General features: G+C 32.2%; 1 protein-coding gene across 1 annotated transcript; it reads right to left on the reverse strand.

Moving 5' to 3' along the window:
• Window positions 1-2507: 2507 nt before the first annotated feature.
• LOC306864813 (gamma-1-syntrophin-like) lies at window positions 2508-24788 on the reverse strand (the record flags this gene model as incomplete). The annotated part of the gene is made up of 17 exons (XM_079409050.1): window positions 2508-2690; window positions 3011-3121; window positions 4496-4588; window positions 6358-6510; window positions 7797-7868; window positions 11400-11516; window positions 12011-12049; window positions 15199-15328; window positions 15762-15892; window positions 16153-16235; window positions 16359-16461; window positions 16677-16718; window positions 17667-17710; window positions 17798-17855; window positions 17943-17999; window positions 20037-20171; window positions 24762-24788. 17 exons carry the CDS (start codon window positions 24786-24788, stop codon window positions 2508-2510), a joined length of 1578 nt encoding a protein of 525 aa, XP_079265176.1.
• Between the last annotated feature and the right edge of the window lie 568 nt (window positions 24789-25356).

The raw sequence follows: 25356 nt of genomic DNA on the forward strand, positions 1-25356 counted from the left end.
AACACACTTCAGCTTAGACAACTCTCAGGTCACATTATAAAATCTTTATTAACTATACATCTTTATTAAAACGAACCATAGTTTGCTAAAAATAAAAGAAAGCTTTTCAGCCTCTGCTTTTCGATTCCCATCTTTATCCAAATTTATCCCAGTCAGGGGTAAGTCACAAATCTCTCTTTTGCATAGACTAAACGCTCAACACCAGGACAAAAATCAGGGTTATGACAAAAATAGGACTGATTTAATGGCGCAAAAGTGCTTCTCAGTAAAACCACATTTACTATTCCATCCGTAGGGTCCTACATTAACTTTGGGGTGGCAGCATGACAATAAATGGTTCATATTTTCTAGAATATAATTTTTTTTAGTCAAGTCACATACTTCAGCATGAGGAAATGACTAAAGTTAATTTATTTATAGTATTTAAAGCTTTGGCCATAATGCTAGATAACACACATCTTTATCCTACATGTCAGTTCATGACACTAGCATGCGTTAAATAACAGCATCATAACAGCAGCCTTAAATATGTACAGTTTGGAGAAATTTTGTCAACATGAAAGCGTATACATAACCCACTTTACTATAGAAATATTGAATATACACAGTATATTCAATTGTTGTTTTTTTAGCCAATAATCTTCATGTCATCGATGTTAACCAGCATGTGTTAATAGCATAAATCTATAGTACAGCAGTTACCAAAAAAAAAAAAAACGTCTAAATAATTGAACTAACAGCCCACACAGTCAACAACCAAAAAATAAAGGCATTTTTTCCCCTTTTGCAATAATGTGCGCTGATGAATAATGAACAGACACGTTCATTTTAATGGCAACACTTTACAATAAGATTCCATGAGTTTACCTGAATTAACAGTGAAAATAATTCTAAAGCATTTAGTACTCAATTTCAACATTTACTAATTCATTATTAAAATAAAAGTTGTATCTGTTAATATTATTTAATGAGCCTGAGCTGACATGAACTAACAATGAATTTAAGGTGTCCTTGTTACAGTGTAATTATACATTTAATACTGATTAATATTAATAAACTACATATACTTACTATATGGTTAGTGTTAGGATGAGGGTTTGGTTTACAGTTAGTTGCATGTAATTATGCATAATTTATGTTTTTTGTTCCATAGTAAATATAAGGACACCGTAAAATATATTTGACCTTTTTTTTTAATTTGACAAAAATTCATAAACACTGCAACAACTAAATTGCTCATTGTTAGTTAATGCATTAACTAATGGGACCTTATTGTAAGTTTTTACCATTTTATTAAACTAATTACATTTTAAGAAGCGCTGTCAAATGATTAATCACGATTAATCACATCCAAAATAAAAGTTTTAATATATGTGTGTGTACTGTGTATATTTATTATGTTATATATAAATACAAACACATGCATGTATATATTTCAGAAAAATGTTATGTTTATTTATTAAATATATTTAAATATAAAAATTATATGAATATAAATATATACATGTAAATATTTTCAAAATATATACTGTATGTGTGTGTATTTGTATATAGATAATAAATATACACAGTGCACACACATATATTATGTAAACAAAAGCTTTTATTTTGGATGCGATTAATCATTTGACAGCACTAATGTTAAGTAAATAGGGTCAGTTTTCATTTCATGTTGACTTTGCAAAAATGACCAAAGTTTATGCACTAATATATGTATCTTATTAAATAAATAAAGTCAATCACTTCATGGATTAGCAAGTACGTCGTTCCCTTGAGAAAGTTCAAATGTGCGTCATTCAGTCACGTCATACAATTCCAGTTCATCTTCACTTACATGATTCATCCTTTAATAAAGTATCAAAATAGGAATATGAAAATAACACCCACATTCTCCAGTCTGTTTCTCTAGGCAGTCAGACGGGGCGCCATTTTAATAGTTTTTCTACAGATTTAAAAACTGATGTTCAATTTAGGTGAATTAAAAACATTCTAGACCAAAATAACAGGTTACGCATTGCCAATATTGGATATCTATCGGACGATTCCTTTTTGAGTAAATGTATATTTCAGATGGCTGGTTTTATTCTTGTTAACTATTTGAGAAAACGCAGATCAACAGAGGCTCAAGGACATGATGCATTCATGGCAGTTTCATAACAGGTCCATTCCAATCAATAACCAGATTAAATAATATTCTAAAAGTATACACAAAGAAGTGTTAATATCATTTGAATGCAAACAGATATACCGCAATATCAAAGGGAAAGAGTCCATTTTTCTAATGACCTGGCAACCACAGCTGGAAACTTAATGCTAAAATGTTCAAAATTCATCCAGCTCTTCGCAGAATGGCTTACGTTTGAGTCTGATTCCCGTCTGGAAGATATAGCGAGGTTTCAATGTTACATACTTCAATTGTTTGTTTCAAAGTCGTTCGTCAGGGCTGGTTCCTCTCATCCTGCGTTTTCAAAGTCTGGAAGGAGAAGATAGCTGGTCGCTGGAGTCTGTCAGCTCATGTATTTGAGCTTGGATATCTGTGACGGGGCGGTTAAAGTGGAAGTGGCCGACACCACGGGGGCCATGGCGGCGTTTCGGCTGCTCACGAACATGGGATCCAGACAAGCCACTTTGGCTGCGAAGAAAGCGTGGATGCAGTGGAGAACCGCAAAGAGGTTGGAGAACTCCAGCTCCTGAAAACATCGGGGAGAAAACACGATCGTGAAGAAAGGAGGAAGCCTCAAGCAGAAATCAAATCAAACTCGGCGCATGAAAAGTGCTTGCATTTACGGCCTACGGGGAAAATAATCAAACAGGAAATTCATATCATCATGCTTTATTTTTATCTGCTTCCTTCAGCTATTTCTTTTACACTGACAAGATTATGAAGTTTTTGAAAAGTTTGGAGGTTACCAAAAAGTGTATGATCCATACTTATTCAAAGTAGTATATTAAAATGCTTTTTATTTTTCATAGACAGACTTTATAATGAAAGCAAAAAGAGTGAACTTGCCTTTGCTTCAATAAGTTTTGTGTCTTGATTCTGAAAGAGGAACTTGATTTTGCTCTTGCCGTCATCTGATGATCCTTTCAGCTGAGAGAATTTATATCTCCACAGCACTGCCTATAATGGAGGTTTAAATTATGCATATTAATAACTCTATAGACATGACAAAGTATCTTAAATTAACCAGAGAATTGTGGAAAATTACTTTTTATGTTTCAAAAATATTTGCATTGAATATTTCATACCCATTAAGCTGTTGTTTATTCCAACATTTTGTTTTTGTTCCTTTCATAATGGAATTTTTAGCTTGTAATTATTTTGCATATTTCAGACAAACAGCACAGGCATATCTCACACAAAAGCGTCTCATATTTGTTATTTTATTCCTCATATTTTTATCTGGCTGTTTTAATGTGGACAACTTGAGTTTCTAAACCTATAATATTACTAGATAACCGATATCTGATGCTGAATTTTCCACTGGGGTACAGGTCGTTAGGAGAGAGTCCTTAAACGTGGAGAGAAAACAAGCATGTTAGATTGCTTAACATTAGTAGATAAAATGTTACATTTTATCAGTAAAAAAACTAGGGTCTGTAAAAAAACATTTTTATTTTTGAAAGAAGTTTTTATGCTCACCAAGATAAAGATTTGATAAAAAAATTCCAGTAAAAACAGTAATATTGTGAAATATTATTACAATTTAAAATAAGTGTTTTCGATGTGAATATATAATTTATATCTCTGATGCAAAGCTGAATTTTGCTCTTTTGATCTGAATTTTTATTATCAATGTTGAAAACAGTTGTGCTGCTTAATAATTTTGCTTAATTGTGTTTTTACTGTCGCATTTGATCAATTTAATGGTTCCTTTTTGAATGAAAATAACAAAATATTTTTTAAATAATAAAGTTACATTTTTTACTTCAAAATTTCAGATTGAATTCCCTGTTACTTGACATTTCTTTGTCATCGTTTGTGAAATTTACTAGCAATTTAAGTGAAATCTGTTTCTACACCAACTGTTTTCAGTGTAGTGTATCTTATTAACAAAAACAAAAACAAAAAAGATTCAAAATTATTTTATGACATGCAACATTTTGGCATTGTTTTGGCAAGCTTGGCCATTTTAGAGTGTTAATTCTACACTTTGTTTGTATGAAAATATGACTTTTATTGATTTATTTACTTTTATTACTATTATTACTTTTAAATATTATTACTGTGAATATAGCCAGTGCCAGTCTGTTATTACAAACAGTCACAGTATCTTAATAGAGTGATAATATTACCAAACACAACAGAACATGCTTTAAACACCTACAGAAAAAACTCTATTATAACATGTTTACCTAACATACAGTTGACAGATGAAGAGTGTCATTAAAAAAAGTTTCTATAAATATTATACAATACAGAACTTGATGAGAATTTAATAAAAGGCGATCGTGCATTTTAAATTGAATTAAGATGGAAGGTTGCATGCGTCACCTTTGTGGCAGCATCGAAGCAGACGAAGCCCATGCTGAAATCGATGGTGAGTCCCATGAGATGACTGTCCATGATGCAAGCGTATGTTTTACACTGAAACGGGAGACACTTGGCATTGTTAATCAGACAAACTGGCAGACACAAACGTCTCCTTCAGCTCTTAAATGTTTAATTAGGACGATAAGTGTCGTACATAATTATTTTGGGAGAAAAATAAACAGAAGCGATTTTTTGGCACGAGGCACGGTCAGGGTTTTTTGCTGCATTAGTTTGGTTTAGTGGGACAAATTGGCAGTGATTTTATTTGTGCCCACCGTTGTTTTGCATGAATGTGAAACAGTTGCAGGAAATTGTCCTGCTATCTTCTTGCTAGAATATGGAAAATAGATTTGCTTCAATGTGAGAGTTGTACTTACATACTGTATAATACTTCAAATATACATCAGTGGATCCTGTACATGAATCTATGGCCATTTCTACAACTATGACCAATTTTGATTCGGTAAGAACAAAAACTCATTTTTCACACTATTTTAATTTGTGTTTATATAGTGTATATATCAGTGTTACTTTAGTATCATTGATATACCATTATACCATTTTTGTTAATATTTTAAAAATCTGTTTTCGCTTTAATTTTAGTCCAAGTTTCAGTAATTCCGTTGTTTTTTGTCATTTTTATATATATATATTTTTTTTATATGTCTATATAGTTTTTCTTAATTATTTTGTTTATTTTTGTGCATCAAGTTAAACGAAATGATTATGAGAATAGAATAAGTTTTTATAACACTGTAATAAGGTTGCATTTGTTAACATGAACTAACAATGAAAAATAATTCTAAAACATTTATGAATTTTAGTTAATATCAATTTCCACATTTATTAATACATTATTAAAATCAAAAGTTGTTTCTGTTAACATTATTTAATGGACCTGAGCCTTTATATATATATATATATATATATAAGTTTTTAATTTATTGTATTTTATTTTATTTAAACATCTGACACCTTTGTTTCGCTAAGACTAATTGAACAACTAGCAATTTATGTTCCTAAATTCACAAAATTAAATAATATTTTTACACAGATTGACTGGAAATGATACAGAAAAAAAACGTTTATTTCATCTCAAACTCGAGTACTATATATAATTTTGCCCAGCTAGTAAAAAAAATATTGTACACTGACTTTTGATCAATTTGAATGTAATGTAATGATAGATGTTCATTGACACATGTTCATCTGAATTGATTATTTTAGTTTTCAAAATGTTAGTATTCATCTTTTTATTATGAATTTTCCTATTTATGTTTGAAAGCTTGGGTCTGGGACAAGGGTAAAACACTAAAACTTATCCATAAATAACATCTGACAAGTGCTGTAGCACAAAATGTGTTTAAATGTGACCTTCATGCTAAAAAACTAACAAAACAAAAAAAGTTGAAATCTGTTTTGATACAAAACGTAAAAGTGGATGTAGCTCATTCAAGCAGGTCAAACCCAGGATTATATTATATTAATGTCTCCAAACAAAATGTGTTTTCATAGTGTGTTTGTGAACAATGTGTTTCCGTCAAGTACTGAATAACAAATCACATTTAATCTCTTTTTGGCACAGCCTTAATCGCTCAGAGTTTGTGTTGTTCAGATGGCGGCCAACATTGTCTGGCAGGTGCAGTTTTATTCGCCTCGATCTGATCTCAGCTCTGCTGGGTTTGTTTATCATGCCAAGAAGACGAGCAAGACGTAACATCGCTGCTGATAGTCCCTCATTTCATTTCACTTACAGTGTTTAAGTTAGTCGGTCTGAGCAATTAAACTGGAGTTGGCTTATACTAACTCTGGCAGTTCAGTACCTGTATTCGCTCCACTTCGAAGAAGGTGGCCATCTGAAAGGCTTTCTCCCACAGAAGCAGCTCACATTCCAGCTCCACGCTGAAGAAGATGTCCTCGCCGGAGTCCGTCTGAACGCTGAAGCAGTGCTTCCGCTTGTCCACCAGCTCATTGTCCTAAAATGATGCATTGAGTTGGAATGATGTAAAAACACATAAATGTATGATTTTATGGATTGGCTCATTCTCAAAAAAATTAAATATAAATATAAAATATCATTTTGAAATTATTTGAAAATGAATTTGCCTGAAAAAAAAAACTATATATGCACAGTACTTTAAACATTATGATTTTTTAGCCATAGATTCATGTCCATCAGTATATTAGAATGATTTCTGAAGGATCACGTGACACTGAAGACTGGAGTAATGATGCTAAAATTCAGCTTTGATCACAGGAATAAAATACAATTTAAAATATATCCAAATAGAAATGAGTTATTTCAAATGGTAATAATATTTCACAATATTACTTTTTAGTTTGTACTGTATTCATTATGAAATAAATGCAGCCTTGGTGACTATAAGAGAGTTAATTAAAAACATTTAAAAATCATAATTATAATTAATAAGTCAAATTCATATTCATAATTCATAAATTTCTAAATGTTTGACAATATATATATACAGTTGTCTATAGCTGTTCAGTCTATATATTTATTTATTTTTCCTGAAAAGAAGCATGCATATGGGATATTAAATGCAAATAAGAGTAATATTGCTACTGTTTTAACATTTTTATCTTATTTTTATTAATATTACTTTAAAAAAAAATTCCTACATGAAAAATCTAAACAATTTAAGTAATTACTAATTAAAATAATTTTTAAATAATTTTTGCCCCTTTGTTTCTGACATCAAATACTAAATGTACTGTAATCCTAGATTAATATTGTCACTGGTGTTGCAACCCTTTTTCATTTGTGAAATAAATATTATAGAAATAAACAACAATAGTCATGTTGTACTTTATGATAAGTAATTATTTAACGATGTGAATTAATCCTTTCCATCTGCTTTTATGTGAGAAAAATGGGCTGAACTAAATTCAACACATACTGTGACAAACAAACAATATTGTTTGAGAATAACACAATTACAGATATAAAACTGTATTAGTGACTAAGAAAAAGGGAAATTATTAAATATTTATTTTGACATTTTCTTCAGTTTTACATCTTTTGCAATAATGAATGGGCTTTAAATTAAATGTGGCCTCTAATATTACAAAAACTAGTTATTATACTAATTATTACTCAATAAATAACAAAAGAACAAGAACTTGTAGGAGGACAATGATTTATCACCAACTAAATATCTGATACCATTACAGTATTTATTTGTAAGGCCTGACACAAGTGTGATATATAATGTGTGAAATCCCAAAGTACTTGAGCTCATACCTTCAGTATCTTGAACATGATCTCGTAGACGGTGAAGCTCTTCTCGGCTCTGGTCCAGTCCCAGGTGGTGACCTAGAGGAGTTTAGATGGCTGTCAGTCGTTACAGACAGTGCTTTATTCAGATTAGCTCTGGGTCACTCGCTCTCACTGCGGCCCTCGAGGGATCTTTCAAATGCTACATGAAGTAAACAACGTCCAGCTCTCCGACGAAAGAGGGAAAACCCCCTGAGATCCCGTGTATGGGAATGACTCACACTGAGTATCGGCAGTAACCTCAAATACCCAAAGGCCAGTGAAGATGGATCATGAAGGAACAGAGAACTCAGGAGTGTTTTCTTCAGACTCAAGTGGCTCAGAGCAGAGTTTTCAAATGTCAGAATACCAGACAAGAACTCTGCTTGAGTAAACACACACACACACACACACACCACACACACACACACACACACACCACACACACACACACACACACACACACACACACACACACACACACACACACACCACACACACACACCACACACACACACACACACACACACACACCACACACACACACACACGCACGCACACCACACACACACGCACGCACGCACACCACACACACACACACACACACCACACACACACACACACCACACACACACACACACACACCACACACACACACACACACCACACACACACACACACACACCACACACACACACACACACACACACACACCACACACACACACACACACACACACACACACCACACTGACATAGACTTTGGGTGATCATCTAAAGATCTCCTTGATGCATGGAACAAACGCTTTAACAAGACATAATAAAAAGGTAATATATGGCATTTGGTAGTAGTACATTAACTTGGTTAAACCAGTTGGTTAACTGGTATTATTATTATTATCATAATTATTATTATTAAAATGACAATAATAAAACACTATTAAAAAATTATAAACAAAACATTTGGATACCTTTAATAAATTTAATATATACATTTAAATGCAATAATAATACTAATAATACTACTACTAATAACCTTTTGTACTTTTTGAACAAACAAAAAAAGATCATCCAACACAAAAAGTAAATAATAAAATTGTATAAAAATAATACAAATATACAAATAAATAATTTGAATACATTTAAAGAATTTAATAAATGTAATAGTAATAATAATAATAATTTATATTTACTTTATAAACACATTTCTGTTGTGTATGATTCATCAGAGCATGTTAAAAACAAAAATATTTTTATTAAAATAATATAAATATTACAAATAAACAAATAATTTAAATACATTTAATGCATTTAATAAATAAATGTAATAATAATAATAATAATAATAAAATCTTTATAATATTACAAAAAAAACATGGAAAATATATTAATGATTTATAGACAAATTAATACTAATACTTATAATAATACTACTGCTACTACTAATACTAATAATAATAATAGTAGTAATTATAATAATAATAAACATTTTACTTTCTTAACATGGTATTGGTCTAATTGTGTATTATTAATTACTGAAGTTACTGATAAGAAAATAAAATGATGGTCTCCATAATCGTTCATCAAAATGAAATCTAAAATGACTTTCTTTTTCATAAAGGCCTTTTATTTTTCAAGCCCTCCGACCTTGTGTCATACAAAGACACTTTTCATGATCCACTTAACTACCAGTTGTAAAAATCAAGTCATCCTATATTCGGTCTGCTTGGATGTCCTTTGTTACTCAGCAACGGACATACAAAACATATCTTTTAGGGGGGCTAACCAGATTAAACAAAACTTGGCTTTGTGCACCAAATTTGCTTAGAAATCCAACTTTCTACCTAGTCCTTCCTGCAAGGCAGCATGTCAAGTGTTTACTGGCGCAAGTGGAGAACATCTGAACAAGCTGAAATAACCTGACAGAGTGTTATAAGTTCTCTCCAATGCAATTTTGCATCTGCGTATCCCATAATAGCTTTTTAAGTTCAAACTTTTGATCTTCCTCCCACTCCACCATCAAATTATGATTAATGGCAGATTGGATGAAGCTCTTTGATGTCTTGATCTCTTCAGGATAAATTAATTAAGTGGCAACATCTACAAGCACCAACTACAGCAATTCCTCATTTCATCAGGACCGTACCATCTGTCGTGAAATACGGGGGGAGACCGAGAGTTAAAAAACACTGCTATCAATGTTATCAATCTCCATATTAGGAGAGGTTTATCTTTAATGAGACACTTCCCAGATTACCATTCATGTTTCATTCTAAATAATTTCCCAGAATTATGATGAAGGTGTTTAAATTAATTGCTGATTGTGTACGGAGATTAGGCTTTATTAAATGGAGGTGTTAGAGCATCAGGTTAGGTGATTTAGCCTGCGGACGACTGAACGGATTAATGGATTTCATAAAGTCGATAACAAATGGAGCAAATAATGTGGACGCCAACTGCTTGGGGGTGAAAATGGGCAATTCTTTAAAGAAATAATTCACCAAAAAATGAATATTTACTCATCGTTATTCCAAACTCATACTGTATCCTGCAGTGTTATTATAGTATTATTTACATACCAGTAACATATTTTTTAATATTTTAAATTAGCGTCTTTTAAAGCTGTTTTATAGCTGTAGCGCCATTATATTTTCAGTTTTCAAAATAATTTTAGTTTTTGTAATTTTGTTAAATGCTTTTGTAATTTTGGGTAGTTTTTTCATATATATTTTAGTATTATTTGCATACTATTAAAGTATTTTTATTACTTTAAATTAGCTTTTATTTTTACATTTTCAGTTTTCATAATAATTTTAGTTTTTGTAATTTTGTTATATGCTTTTGTAATTGTTATAGTATTTTTCGTATTTATGTTTAGTATTTTTATTTCAGTAATTGAGTGGTTTTAGCATTTAGTAATTTTAGCATTTAGTTCAGTAATTTAGTAATTTATTTATTTAGAAATGTACTTCAAGTTCGACTTATTTTATTTTATTTTTAATTAATTTTATTTAATTTAGTTGCCAAGGCAAGTCCAAATTTCTAATCTTTCTGATCTTTATATTTTATTTAATTACATCTTTATTTCAGTTAATGAAATGATTTTTAATAGATATGTTTTCATGGACTATCAAAGAAGATTTTTTAATTATTCTTTTAATTTTATATTTTTATTTTATAAATAATTTTAAGTTAACAATATCCATATTTGCTCTAAATAGAACAAAAAACTCCATAAAATAATGGATATGACTTGAGTGCTATATTACAAGTCATGCAATAGATTTGTTTTAAAGAAAACACTGAAATTCAGCTCTAAATCTTTTGTTTTGCACTAAAAACAGCTTAAAGGTTTTAAACGAGTGAGGAAATATGCATTTTAGGGTCAAGTATTCCTTTAACAATTCTTCAGTGCAATGAAGTTTCAAGTTTCAATGAAAGTTTGAAATAATTGTCACTGTTTTTTTTTTTTAGCCAAAGTTGCCCCAAGTAGAATAAATATTGCGTGCGTATGCTAAAAATAAAATCATATAAAAGTCAGCTATTGAAACCGAAAGGCTCCTGATGCAGTAAATCATGCAGAAGAACTCACTGGAGGTGCGGAGAATTTGAAGAGAGACGAACCCCTCAAGGCAAGAAACTTTGGTGTGTACATTCGGTCCTGAACAGAATCTTGTTCCTTCTCCTCCACCCAGCCCATATATATAATCTAAACCACAGAAAGACACAAAAAGAAAGTGTTAAATAGGTTATAGAAGGACTAAGACGTTCCAAGTAATTAGTCTGCACAGAGTTTCCAGGAAGAAACATACTTCTCCATTCAACATTCTCCAATAATCAAGTCTAAGTCAAAGCTTGATCGTATAAAATGTCAGCACTGGGAGGTCACAGACTAAAACCGGACACTGTGACCAAGCATCTGTCAGTCTGTGTGTGTCAAATGGTTTTGAGGAGCATGGCGTCAGGCGGTTCAGAGAATCTCAATGCCCTGTGCACCTGACTCTTGTCTTTCTGCAGGGCACATGCGTCACACCGCATGAAGAATAGCGGCTCTGACAGAAAATATCATTGTGTGGCTTCATTCAATTGTGCTGACCAAGTCACTCGCTCTTTCAGGGCTTTATCTGGATCTCTGCAGGCTTTCTGTCACTCTTTCAAGGTCCAATTCACACCTTCTCAACAAGTCTGATTCTGTTTCCTTACCTGCTGGTTTACTGGAAAGTTTCTGTTGATCTTCTTCACCTGCAATAGAATTATGAAGATTTAACAGGTTAGACTTTTGAACATGTTTATAAAAAAAATGCATATTAAAATATATCAAATAAAGAAAGAAATATTTTATATTTAATGTATAGACCTTTAAAAAAAAATTATATATTTATTATACACATTTAAAGTTGATGTGTTCACTAAAATAATTAATTTTAATAAATGTTTTACATATTCTAAAATATATACTGAAATGTATAAAATAATGGATATATTATTTATTTTTTTATTACATTTAATATATATATATATATACACATTTAGATATATTTTATATGGTTATAATAATATATATTTAAAATTTATTTAAAGATGATGTGTGCACAATAATTAGATAAATTTTCTAAAATATGCATATATTTTACAAGTATATATTGCATTATAAAATATAAATATAAAACATGTGCTTTAAATAGATAGATTTAAATATTTCTATATATTATATTTAATATTTATATACCTTTAAATATATTTTACATTTATGATTAGAATAATATATATTTAGAATACTTAAAGATAATGTGTGCACTATAATTAAATAAGTTTTTTAATAAAACATGTAAAATGTATATATTAAAAAAAAACTAAAAATAAAAAACACATTTTGAAATAAATAAATAGTTTGAATATTTCTATATATTATTTTTAATATTGATATACTATTAAATATATTTTACAATTAAATGTATAATAGTATAGATGTAAAATAGATTTAAAGACAATGTGTGCACTATAAGTAATAGATTACTTTTTAAACAATATCATTTTTTTTATATTTCATAAAATTATATATTGAATAATAAAGTTAATATAAAATATAGTTTCAAAATAAATAAATATATTTGAACATTTCTATATATTAGATATAATATTTATATTTTTATGTTTATATTATATTTTGGGGGATGAAATCTGTGGAAATGCCTTGATTTTGTAATTTTTTTACTTTTATGTTTATTCATTCAGCAGATGCTTTTATCCAAAGTGACTTACAAATGAGAAACATTTGAAGTAATTTACTGTATTTGAAGAATATTTAGTGCAGGAAACACTAACTAAAAGTATAAATGCACTTTAGGGACAAAAAAAAATCCACAAAACTGTACAACATTACAGAAATGCAGGTTTCATGAATCCTTTTCATTCGACCTCCGATTCTTGACAGATTTCCTAGACATCTCAATCATAAATTCTAACAAAAGGCCAGCGAAGTACGGCAATCTGCTTCACAGATATAAAATAAAGAGCTCTGGTGATCACCGAATGACCTTTAGCGTGTCTCAGCCCAATTATTCAAGTAGCAGATAAAAGAACACCATACATCTTGTGTGTTTTAGACTAACAGAGGTACTACTGTTCATCAGAGCTCAGGAGAATCGCTCCTGCTGCCAAGCTTTATTCAAGATTAACATTCTCACTAGCTTCATTACCCACGTAACCCCGGCCAGTCACTGCTGCTGCACAAATGACTCTAATAGCTCCATTTGAATGTGGAATAAGGTCTATTTTCCTTGCAGGAAATGGACTGAAAGCTCATCCAGATGGTCCCTCGGCAGGATAATCGAAAGCAAACACTACAGTAAACTGTTGTGAGGACCAAACTTATCATCATCTTTGAGAGGATTTTTTTGGGAAATGCTAAACACACTCAAAATAAATGAACGCAAGATGGAGGATTTTTGTAGGGGAGCGATCTGGGCCATGAGGCACACACTGCGCTCTATCGTTAATTAAGAGTGAAATCCTTCATTGTGTGGGAAATGCCATTTTAATGCCTTAATCTATTGCATTGAGGGGATTACAACACATGACCTGCCTGGCGAAAATGAAAATTTATGACGAATATTTCACTGTCTTCCCGAATTATCTCCAATATTGAGCATAAATGTAGTTTATCGCACAAATTGGTTCGGTACACTCTCTTCAGAGACAATGAAGCACTATAAATCTGTGAATGTTGCCCTGACACAGTTGCACAAACATCATCCAGTCTAAACAAACCACAATACCTTGTGTTTTAGGTGGTATTATCAAAGAACATGTACAGAAACAATGGTGGAAAGAGGAAAGGAAATGAGGGAGAACAAAAGCAAGAAATGTCACGATTCACGCTGAATATGTCAGAGAATGAGTGCTAACCATTAAAGAAAAACTTCAAATATATAAATATATTTTTATATTGTGCAAAAAGACACAAAATCAAAAGGAAACTAATGGAAATGAAGGAAGACAGATAAATCCATGCTAATTTTTCAATTAAATCTATACCTTATTTTAAAAAATGCTGATAATATTTGTATTTTTTATTATTAAACAGGCTAAATAAAGCCAATAGTGGTCTTTGGATATAATATAAATGTATATAAATATATACAAACACTACTGTTCAAAAGTTTGGGGTGCTTAAGATTTTATTTTTATTATTATTTAAAAAAAATGAATACTTTTATTCAGCAAGGATGCATTAAATGGATCATTTATAATTTCTATTCATCAAAGGATTCTGAATGTATCACTGTTTCCACAAACATATTAATAAGCACAACTGTTTACAACATTAATAATAATCAGAAATGTTTCTTGAGCAGTAAATCAGCATATTAGAATGATTTCTGAAGGATCATGTGACACTGAAGACTGGTGTAATCATGCTGAAAATTCAGCTTCGCGTCACAGAAATAAATTAAACTTTACAATATATTAAAATATAAAACAATTATTTTAAATTGTAATAATATTTCACAATATTGATGTTTTTACTGTACTTTTTATTAAATAAATGCAGCCTTGGTGACCATAACAGACTTTTTTCAAAAACATTAATCAAAAATCTTACCGACCAAAACTTTCTGAATGGTGACATTAAATTTCATCATTCAAACATTTTTATGTTTTAAGTTCTTCAAAATCTGAAATGTTTCATTTTCTCCAGGTTGAAAAGACATGTTTCAGTGTGATTTCAGATTTTTGAACCCCTCTGTACATTGAGTAGTCACATTATAAGACATAGAAGTTAAATTGCATTAGTGCTTTCACTCTAAGCAATCACCGTTTGTGTAAGAATTGACTTTGGTTGTTAAATTGCTATACTTTTACCATGCCGAAACTGCATTTGTACTCACGTTGTGCTTGGTGAGGCCAGAAACGTTTGAAGCTATTGCTTGCAGCCAGTCGGTGCATTCGTCAGTACTGGGGCACTGAATTACCCCGCTGCACACCCCATCCACAGCAATGACTTGAAAGGCATTTTGCCTGGATAAATTAAAAATATGCGCACTCAGGAGACATTCCACAAAATGCAAAAAGTAGCTAACTATTGTCTAATATTCACTTTAATTCAAAGCAATTTAAAAAACAGATTGATTTAATTCAATCCAATTTAAGAGTTTTCAATTACGTTCCACTTGATGTGCAAAAAGGTCTCATTTCAAATAGCTTAACCTCATCAAAGTTTGCATTTGGTATTAAAGGTCTAATGTGGTTCATTTGGGAATGGCTGTGAATTAATATAAGCCCTAAAATACTAATCAAGGAAAATCCTGTGTGACTAGAATACAAACAGAATTACCAGATGAAAGCAAGACCAAAATACATCACATTAGGCACTGCAACTCTAAGTGACTGTAAGTGCTATCAAAGCCACAGACAAAACAGACATTTATTGTGTGGTTCCTGCTCAGCTCACCTGCAAATGTCAGTACCTGGGACGTACTGGGACAGACGCGCATGTAAGAGGGGGATGAGACGAAGATCCACCCATCTCTTCTCCCAGCGCAACCCTGGAGACATCGGCCAAGACGAGCAAGACAATGTGTCCTGCCACATACATAGAGATTACAGATTAAGATGACAGATAGATAGATAGATAGATAGATAGACAGACAGACAGACAGACAGACAGACAGACAGACAGACAGACAGACAGACAGACAGACAGACAGACAGACAGACAGACAGACAGACAGACAGACAGACAGACAGACAGATAGATAGATAGATAGATAGATAGATAGATAGATAGATAGATAGATAGATAGATAGATAGATAGATAGATAGATTTTTGTTAGATGTTTACAGTGTTGTTGGGATGGTAGTTCAGATGTAGGCCGCTGTCACACAGTGGAGACGATGTTCCACTGCTCTGGTCACTTATTATACCTAAAAAATAAAATAAACAGGTAATAAACAAAGTTATTTCATTGTAAATTTCACTTTAAAAGACTTTGACACTTTAGGTTCTGTATTAACCGGTGAATATAGCGTGTCCAAACCCAGACGTACATGAGCAGTCCTCACACAGCGGCAGCTTCAGAAATGCAGGCGTCCTCTTCAGGAAAGACACGGTCAGAGTCACTTCCTCACCTGCGTTTCGCAGAACCTGTACCTGAGAGCCATAAAGATGCTTGCTTATTCATTTATTAGAATGGATGTGTCACCCATTTCGTTGCAATTAGTCAAGCTTTTAAAGGGTGAGTCAAAATTACTGACACTCTTCTGTTAAAAGACTGAGCACAGGGATAAAGGTTATAAACCCATGCACTGCTTTGTAAAAACAGCACTGATTGAACTGAAATATTATCTAGAAAAGATGAAACATACCACTTCTTCATGACGATAACTCCTCACGTTAATGCCGTTTATCTAATGACAACATTAGTAAAAGAGTAAAAATTAGTAAAAAAGTAATAAGAGGGAGTTATGAATAGATCCTGATATACAGTACCGTTCAAAAGTTGGGATCGGCAAGTTTTTGTTAAGTTTTTGAAAGGAACCTCTGATGTTCACCAAGGCTGCATTTATTTGATCAAAAATACAGTAAAACAGCAATATTATGAAATATTATTACAATTGAAATAAATAGTTTTCTATTTGAATATATTTTAGATTGTAATTTATTCCTGTGATTGAACGTTGAATTTTCATTAGTGTCACATGATCCTTCAGAAATCATTCTAATATTTCTTATTATCAATGTACGCCTCTTCATATTTTTGTGCAAATGGTGATACGTTTTTTCAGTATTTTTTCATGAATAGAAAATAGAACAGAACTGTATTTATTTGAAACCTTCTCTAACATTAAACATTTTTTACTATCACTTTTGATCAATTTATTATACTGAATAAACTTAAAAAAAAAAAAAATTACTAAATATTTGAACAGTAATCTATAAATGTTTAAAAAAAAACAAGTTTTTGTTGCAAGTACATCCACCTGAGATCTGAATCAGATCAGATTTGATGCTCCAATAATGTTAAGAAAACAAAAAAAAATGATATTAAGGATAGTCTATGTTAAATAAAGCTGACAGTCAATGCAAGCATGTTTTGTTTATTGTTATGAGAATACTATGGATATTATGAAGAATTCCAACATCTAAAACATGCCGTTCATGTTCAGAAAAATACATACATAATTCAGATTGAATGCATAATTGGAATAACACTGCTCCAAAATGACAACTCAAATTTCCTTCAAAAGAAAGACGCTCCCTAAACATCTGCTGGCTGAAACCAGTGGGAGTTTTAAAGGGTCCCTAACACTGAAATTATCTTAATCTTATGTCCCCATTTATGTATCTGTGCATACCTGGAGAATTCCATCTCCAATAAACAGAAGTCCGGAAAGTTCAGCTGCAAATGAACGAAAAGACAAAAGCATAAACCAATAAACAACTTATTTCTGAGTAGGAGAGAAGAGAGAGTAAATAAACAGCCTACCCTTCTGTTCTTTTGATATTTTAGATATAACAACAGGGATCTTGTGTTCGGCACCACCCTATGAAGAAATGATAACACAAAGACATTCAAAGTCTTGCAAGAAATGTGAGAGCTGAGTGAAAGCTGCGAGAAACTGTGCAATCACCTTGATGCTCAACCCAAACCCTCCGATTGTCTGCCGACGGATCGTTACTGTTCTTTCCTGTAAGGAATCAAAGGAAACTCGTCACTTTCATGCAACACCGTGTCTGTGTGTTGAGGAAGACAGGTAGTTTACTTTTCATTTCAATTTGTTCATGAAACTGAGAAGGTTCTTAATTAATTTTAATTGCCTCCTTTTCATGTAGATTTCCCAAGGGGAAAACGGCACCATGCCAACAATGCCAGTAACTTAATTAAAGGGCAGTGAATACAACATGATCTGTCTGTTTAAACCAGCGCTAAAGCTGCTGTCTGCTGTAAGGACAATGATAGATGCAACACAATGGTCAGAATATTCTGCCGCAAATGCTAGTGAAATACGCACTTGGCAGTTTCATTCGATATCAGACAATGACGCTGAAACAAAGAGGCATGGGTTAACCAGATTAAATATGAAATCATTCAAAGAAAATGCCTACATGTGTGATGACACATTCCAGAGCTGAATAATGACTCAGTCGCAAAAAAGGCAGAGCTGTTCTTTTCTTGCGGCAAGATATTTTGAGGTAACGCCTCAGGCTACGTATTTATATCCTGAGCTGCACAAAAATATTTCAATGAAATGAACTCCAATAAAAGTCATTTTGAAATAAGCAATAATATACGTGTACAAAATTATGAATCAATCAATATCAAATCTATCAAAATTCTACATAAAAAGACAAAATTTATCTGGATTTACTAGAGAAAATCCAGGGTTTGAGTAAAATGTGACCCTGGACCACAAAACCAGTCTTAAGTGTCAATTTTTCGAAATTGAGATTAATACATCATCTGAAAGCTGAATAAATAAGCTTTCCATTGATGTATGGTTTGTTAGGATCGGACAATATTTGGCCCATGATACAACTAATGTGACTACAACTGGAATCTGAGGCTGCAAAAAAATTCAAAATATTAAGAAAATCGCCTTTAAAGTTGTCCAAATGAAGTTCTTAGCAATGCATATTACTAAACAAAAATGAAGTTTTGATATATTCACAGTAAGAAATTTACAAAATATCTTCATGGAATATGATCTTTCGATAATTTTGACCCATACAACGTATTTTTGGCTATTGCTACAAATATACCCCAGCGACTTAAGACTAGTTTTGTGGTCCAGGGTCACAAATGTTAATAATTGTTTTATTCTATAAAGGTCTGATAGCATTTCCTCCAAATTTCAAATAAAGATATTGTCATAATTTTTTTTTTTTTTGTCAAAGTAACAAATGTTTTCATTTGTTGTGATTGAAAATCAGTGTCAATCCACCAAATATTGATTTCTTAACTTTTCTGAAGTTTAAAAAAAAATTGGTATTGTGTTGTCTAAAAATTAATATGTCTGAACACGACATATTTTTTGCTATTTTGATCATTTTTATGCTCTAAATGACAACAATTTTATTTAAAATTTGGAAGAAATGTCATCAGTAGTTCACAGAATAAAACAAAAAAACTCAAACACATAATTATAAATCATAAATCCAGTGAATTTTCAAGTGGTCTCTTAATTTCTCCAGAGCTGTACATTCATAAACACATCTATTTCTATTCTTTATATTATATCATATTCTTCATAATCTAAATTAAATGGCAATCTAAATTAATATTTTTTAATAATATGCAGGAATTAATCCTGTTTGTTCATGTTGACATTCATTTGCTTAATATATACTGTATATATATATATATATGCATACTATATATTTAATATTATGCATGAATGCATCTATAAGGGTAAAATTTGCTTTCATGTTGATATGACTTTTACTTAAAACAGCATTTTAATGAAAAATGTGTCTATTTATGTCTTCATAACTCACTTATATTGTAGTCAGGTGATTTAGCCATTGTAAATGATATTTTTGACCTTACTGTTATCACATTAAGAACATGTTGAGGGAAACTGACTAAACACTTTCTTCCAGTGTAGGCGATGCAGTCCCTGACATGTCCACAGTAACAGAATATGCTGAACAGCTGTTTCACGTCATGGCTTTGTACTTTCCAGGACCGGATCAATCTGGTTTATAATGAGAACTGCTGAACTCACACTCGAGTAGAACGCTTCTCCAGATACACAGATGACGTCTTGCTCTTGAATGGTGAGAATATCTTTGGCCAGGTGCAGACGGATATTGAAAGGCTCCTCGCTACCATCTTGAAGCAAATATATCCCAGTCTTTGTCTGAAACAGCCAGAGTCACACAAACATCTGAAATCCTCACTTGACTACATGAAGTTAATTAGCCGTGAAACTGATCGCATGATAAATAGCGAGCGATTGTTTTTGTAGAGTCACGTTTGCCTGGCAGAGTCACAAGTGAACATTCAAAGTCTCTGCAGAATATCAGGGAGAAAAATGATTGCTAGACCATCTGGACTTGGTTATTCATTTGTGGGAGATGTTTTACCTCTCCTCCCATCCAAGTGGCTTCATCAGTTATCTGATAGTGGATTAAACATCTTCACACCACACAATGTCATAATGACTGATGAAGCTTTTTGAATATGTGACAAAATGTCTTCAACAAATGGATAATGAAGTCCAGATGCTCTTGAATACATCGCATCTTGACAGACTGCCTGTCAGAGGCTTCAATGCAGCTTATTGGCTCTATATTTATTCAGTGTTTACCACAAGGCCTTTACTTCAGTAGATAAATGTTTGAGAAAAGTGACACGAGAATCATGTAGCTATAAGGCACTGTGAGCACTTTAACTTCTAAGTGCCTCGCAAGATGTAATTTTGAGCAATGAAACGTTCTTGCCCTACAGTAATCATTTAAAGTACAGCAGATAGGGCGAACTTAAATGGCTCCGCTTTAACAGTTTTTAAATAACACTTCATTAATGGGAGTTTCTTCAAGTATTCCCACTTTCAGCCCTGTGGACTTGAAGAAAATAATCTCTCTTAAAACACTTTACACACTATCATTGTTTTAGTGTCCAATTTAGTGTTTTATGTCCAGCAGTGTCTATACTGTACATTCAAGAGAGTTATGAACATTTCCACAAGATCAGAAAAACATGTATTGTGTTTAATACATTTTTCAGCAATATTGGCATAATTAAATGCCCACGTCTCATTCAGGGTTATTATTTCCTAGTAAAAAAAGCAGTATATTTAAAATACATTCATTATAGTCCAAATCTATTAACATATTAACTGACGAATCGCTTGCGACTTACTGATATAAAAATGATAATTCAACTTTATTTGGAGTACTACTTGTGCACAATGCACATTTCTTAATATTAAGCCTAAAATGTGTTTTAATGTCACTATTGATGAGGATTGTATGATCTTTGAATAATATCAGTCTTTAAATGCAAGAAGTGGCAGTAGTTCCACTTTAGCACAATTAAATATACTTTAGTATATATTTTGTTGGACTACTTCTGCACAATTAAAGTGCATTAAGCACAAAATTAGTTGTTCCAGTTTAGCAGACTTTAAGTATACCGGTTTAGTATACCAAAAGTACAATTGGAGGGTATTTTTATTAAGTACATAAATGCATTTGTAGTATCCTCAGCATGAAATAAATGTATTTCAAATACATTTTACTATGTTTATTTTTCACTAGGGTAGTTCAAACTAAAACTGTAGCTAAAATGAAAACTATATATAAAAAAAAACTGAAATAAAATATAAAAACCTTTTATTTCAGCTAATTTCAGTTGTACAAAAATAACTCAAACTAAAGTATAAAAATTATTACAAATTAAAAAAAAATATATATATATGAAAAAAAAAAAAACTAAACTTTAAATGAAAACTGAAAATATAATAAAAATGTATTCAAAATATGAATAAAAACTATAATAATATCTAATACTAAAATAACACTGGTCTCCTTTCATAGTATAGTATTTTATGCATCATAAATTTCATAAAACTTTCACACTTTCTGTCACTTTTTGAAAAAGTAAAGCTTGAATAAAAATAATGCACAGTAAAAAATAAAAACATTCCGCTATATAAGTGATATCTATATGCAGTTTGATTTTTCTTTTGTTTTCTTCACACATCATGCTTCAAATTGCAAACTTGTTAGCATTAATAAACATGAACCCCAGGGACATAATAGTGAAGAAACACCAACAAACTAAATTTTTCGTGTGATGCAATTATCCTCATTATTACACAGTCGTGAAATCAATCTCACTTTACGTATATATTATTTTCAACTTCTTGACAAACTTTGAATAATTAAAATGATTAGTTAGTTTGCTAGTTGGTCTATTATAGGCATGTAAGCATATTTAGCCTTTATAAAATGATCTAATCATCATAAATTCAGAAGAAACTTACAGTGAAAAAAGACTGCATTCCAGATAGTTTATTCTCAATACATATTTCATAATTTCACATTGTAATATTTTTGCCAACATGGTGCTTTCATTATTATTTCATTAAAGCTTTTTCTGCTTTGAAATGTTGTATAAAACTGACTCTGTGTATATTTTGACCTTTCCGCTTGTCAGCACAGTAAAAAAAAACGAAATAAAATAAATTCCTCAGGGCCCAGTTGTGTTGCAAGACTTGTTCCTATGATGACCAAATTGGCTGGTAAGCAGTTGCTCATAAAATAGGAAAGAGGCTTGGATTTTCTGTTGAGTCTGGCATCTGCATCATTGCGCTTTCTTGCAAAGTCAGTCAAATACTTTATACCGGATTGAAATTTATTCCATAACTTCAGTTGCTAGGACACATGCTTGATTCTGTTACCATAGCAAACAAGTGTCAGCCATTTTTAGTGTACCCTTGAGATTTTCAGTCAAAACATGCTCAGACATAGACTATAGCCTTTGCAGAAGTCAAATTACTGTATTTGGTCCAGGAGGACTGCATTAATTCACACAATTAAGAAGAAGCACAGCCAATATGATTCAAAACACCTCACCAGATTTCGTAATAAATGTAATCAAAACTTTTATGGGAAAAAAAAAATATTTTTTCTGACCACAACATGCTGAATCTTGCCTTGCACATCATAAGCACAACAGTGTTTGTAAATAAACAGAAATACTTCTGTCTATATACACAAGACTTATCCTCCTCTGAGCGCTCATTAATCTTCCACACATAAGCGCTCTTCTGTGTCCCCGTTTCTGAGCCCAAAAGCTATTAAATGTGTGCTCTCTGCATTCATAGTAGCCTTGTATCACATCCCAAACTGCATTAATATAATGCAGGACCCATCGAATGTCTTGAATTTTAACGAATTGAGAAGAACGTCCAAATTAGTGGACGATCAATATTTCTCAGTAGCCGATAGACACTGATATATAGCATATAAAGTACAATCAGCCGGTCATTATTACAAAATGAATCCTGACAGGGTGATCAAGACCACTAAATGAATAAATCCTTGGACTTAAATATTGATTAGAGTTTATATTATTTACTAATCTTGCATTTATATGATATTAAAGCATTTGCTAAGAAAAAATACTGCATTGCATTGTGCAAAACCATTGGCCTACAAACAAAATGAACATTGCTACAGTAATATTACAGTAATTTTTATAATGAAGTCTTCTGTGGTCATTTTCACTGTAATCCATAACTGAGATGCAAGATTTCACTAGCTGCGATTCTAAAAATGAGAGCACAAGTTTGGGGTGTTGAGAGCAATCGGGTCCTTGAAATCAGGAATAGTTCACCCAAAAATGAAAATTTGCTGAAAGTTTTCCTCCTCAGGGTTTATGGAGCGAAAAGCTGTGTGTTGTAATAAACAAATCCATCATTATGACATTTTTTTTTTACTTCAAACTGTTGCTTCCAGCTAAAATACAAGTCCTCCATAATATTGCTTTCTCCAGTGAAAAAGTTGTCTGAATCAGGAGAGAAATATGCACGGTGTTTACCAGCAAAACCAGTCCAAAACAGCTCTAAACAAATACGTGGGTGGATTATGATGTGAGAGGACAACAGTGGATGGAAATATTTCACTGGAGAAAGGGTCATTATGGATTATGGACTCGTATTTTGGCCAGAAGCAATAGTTTAAAGTTAAAAAATATCTTAATGATGGATTTGTTTCTTACAAACACACAGCTTTTCACAAGATGTTAATTGATGGACTGGAGTGGTCTGGATTACTTGTGGATTATTGTGATGTTTTTATCAGCTGTTTGGACTCTCATTCTGACGGCACCCATTCACTGCAGAGGATCCATTGGTGAGCAAGTGATGTAATGCTACATTTTTCCACATCTAATGAAAAAACAAAGTCATCTACATCATGGATGACCTGCTCCCCGGGCGCCGCAGCATTGGCTGCCCACTGCTCCGGGTGTGTGTTCACAGTGTGTGTGTGTGTTCACTTCTCACTGCTCTGTGTGTGCACTTGGATGGGTTAAATGCAGAGCACAAATTCCGGGTATGGGATTAAATTAAGTGAAATTAAGTCCTCGTTATAATCCTTACATTAAGTCCTTATTGTAATCTAAAAAATTGAAAGCATTTCAGAAAATGAAACTGTAAATCTGTTGTCTGTTAAATAACTGTTTCCTAGTCTGCAGACAGGGGAATTAAAGCAATCGGTTTTGACCTAACATCTTTGTTCCCCCAGTGGAAAGTCAACAAATCCATTTATTTGATCGATGTGCTCCTGCCTCCCTCCACGACTTCAGTGAGCATTTATTTGGATGGAGTTTTGTTCAGCAAATAACGCTGAAATAGATCTGTTACAAGTTGTATGTGAACACTACTTCATCTACTTTGTTTAAAATAACAAAATGTTACAGCATATAAAGCAATACTTACCTCTTCATTTGAAGTCTTGAAATCCATGTGCTAAGGTCAGAGAAACAGCCCTTAGAGAGGAACAAACATGAAAAAGAAAACCAATCATCATGTCATTAGAACACGTTGCATTAGCAAAAGCGAAATGTTACTGACCTTCAGTGATAAATGGTGTTTGCAATGAAAGTTGCATATGTTGCAAAGCAAAGACAAATTCATTAGAGATAAATGAAAATGCATTGGAAATTAATCATTGCTTAGTTCGTGCAGTGCGGGAGAGATACACAACTTTGCTTTGCATGAAAGCGCACTTGAATGTGCAGAAATTTAATCAAAACTCTTCACAGCAAATTTGTTTTGACAAATAACAACAGCATCTGGACGTGCAAAGCCAAAGAGGAGGACGCGCTTTGATATTCGGTGTAAAAACCATTTTCTAAAACTCCTAAAAGTGTTACATTTTTATTTTGCTAACATGTGGATGGCAGAAGAGATTAACCAACTGGAAAGCAATAACCACTTCTGAATACGAATGCAAATGTGGCATTTCAAGTTGCTCGGAGGCCTACTAAATAATTCAGTGAGAGTTATTGTCAAACAATATATCAGCCTGTTT

Source organism: Barbus barbus (assembly GCF_936440315.1).
Source record: "Barbus barbus genome assembly, chromosome: 46".
Classification (NCBI taxonomy): domain Eukaryota; kingdom Metazoa; phylum Chordata; class Actinopteri; order Cypriniformes; family Cyprinidae; genus Barbus; species Barbus barbus.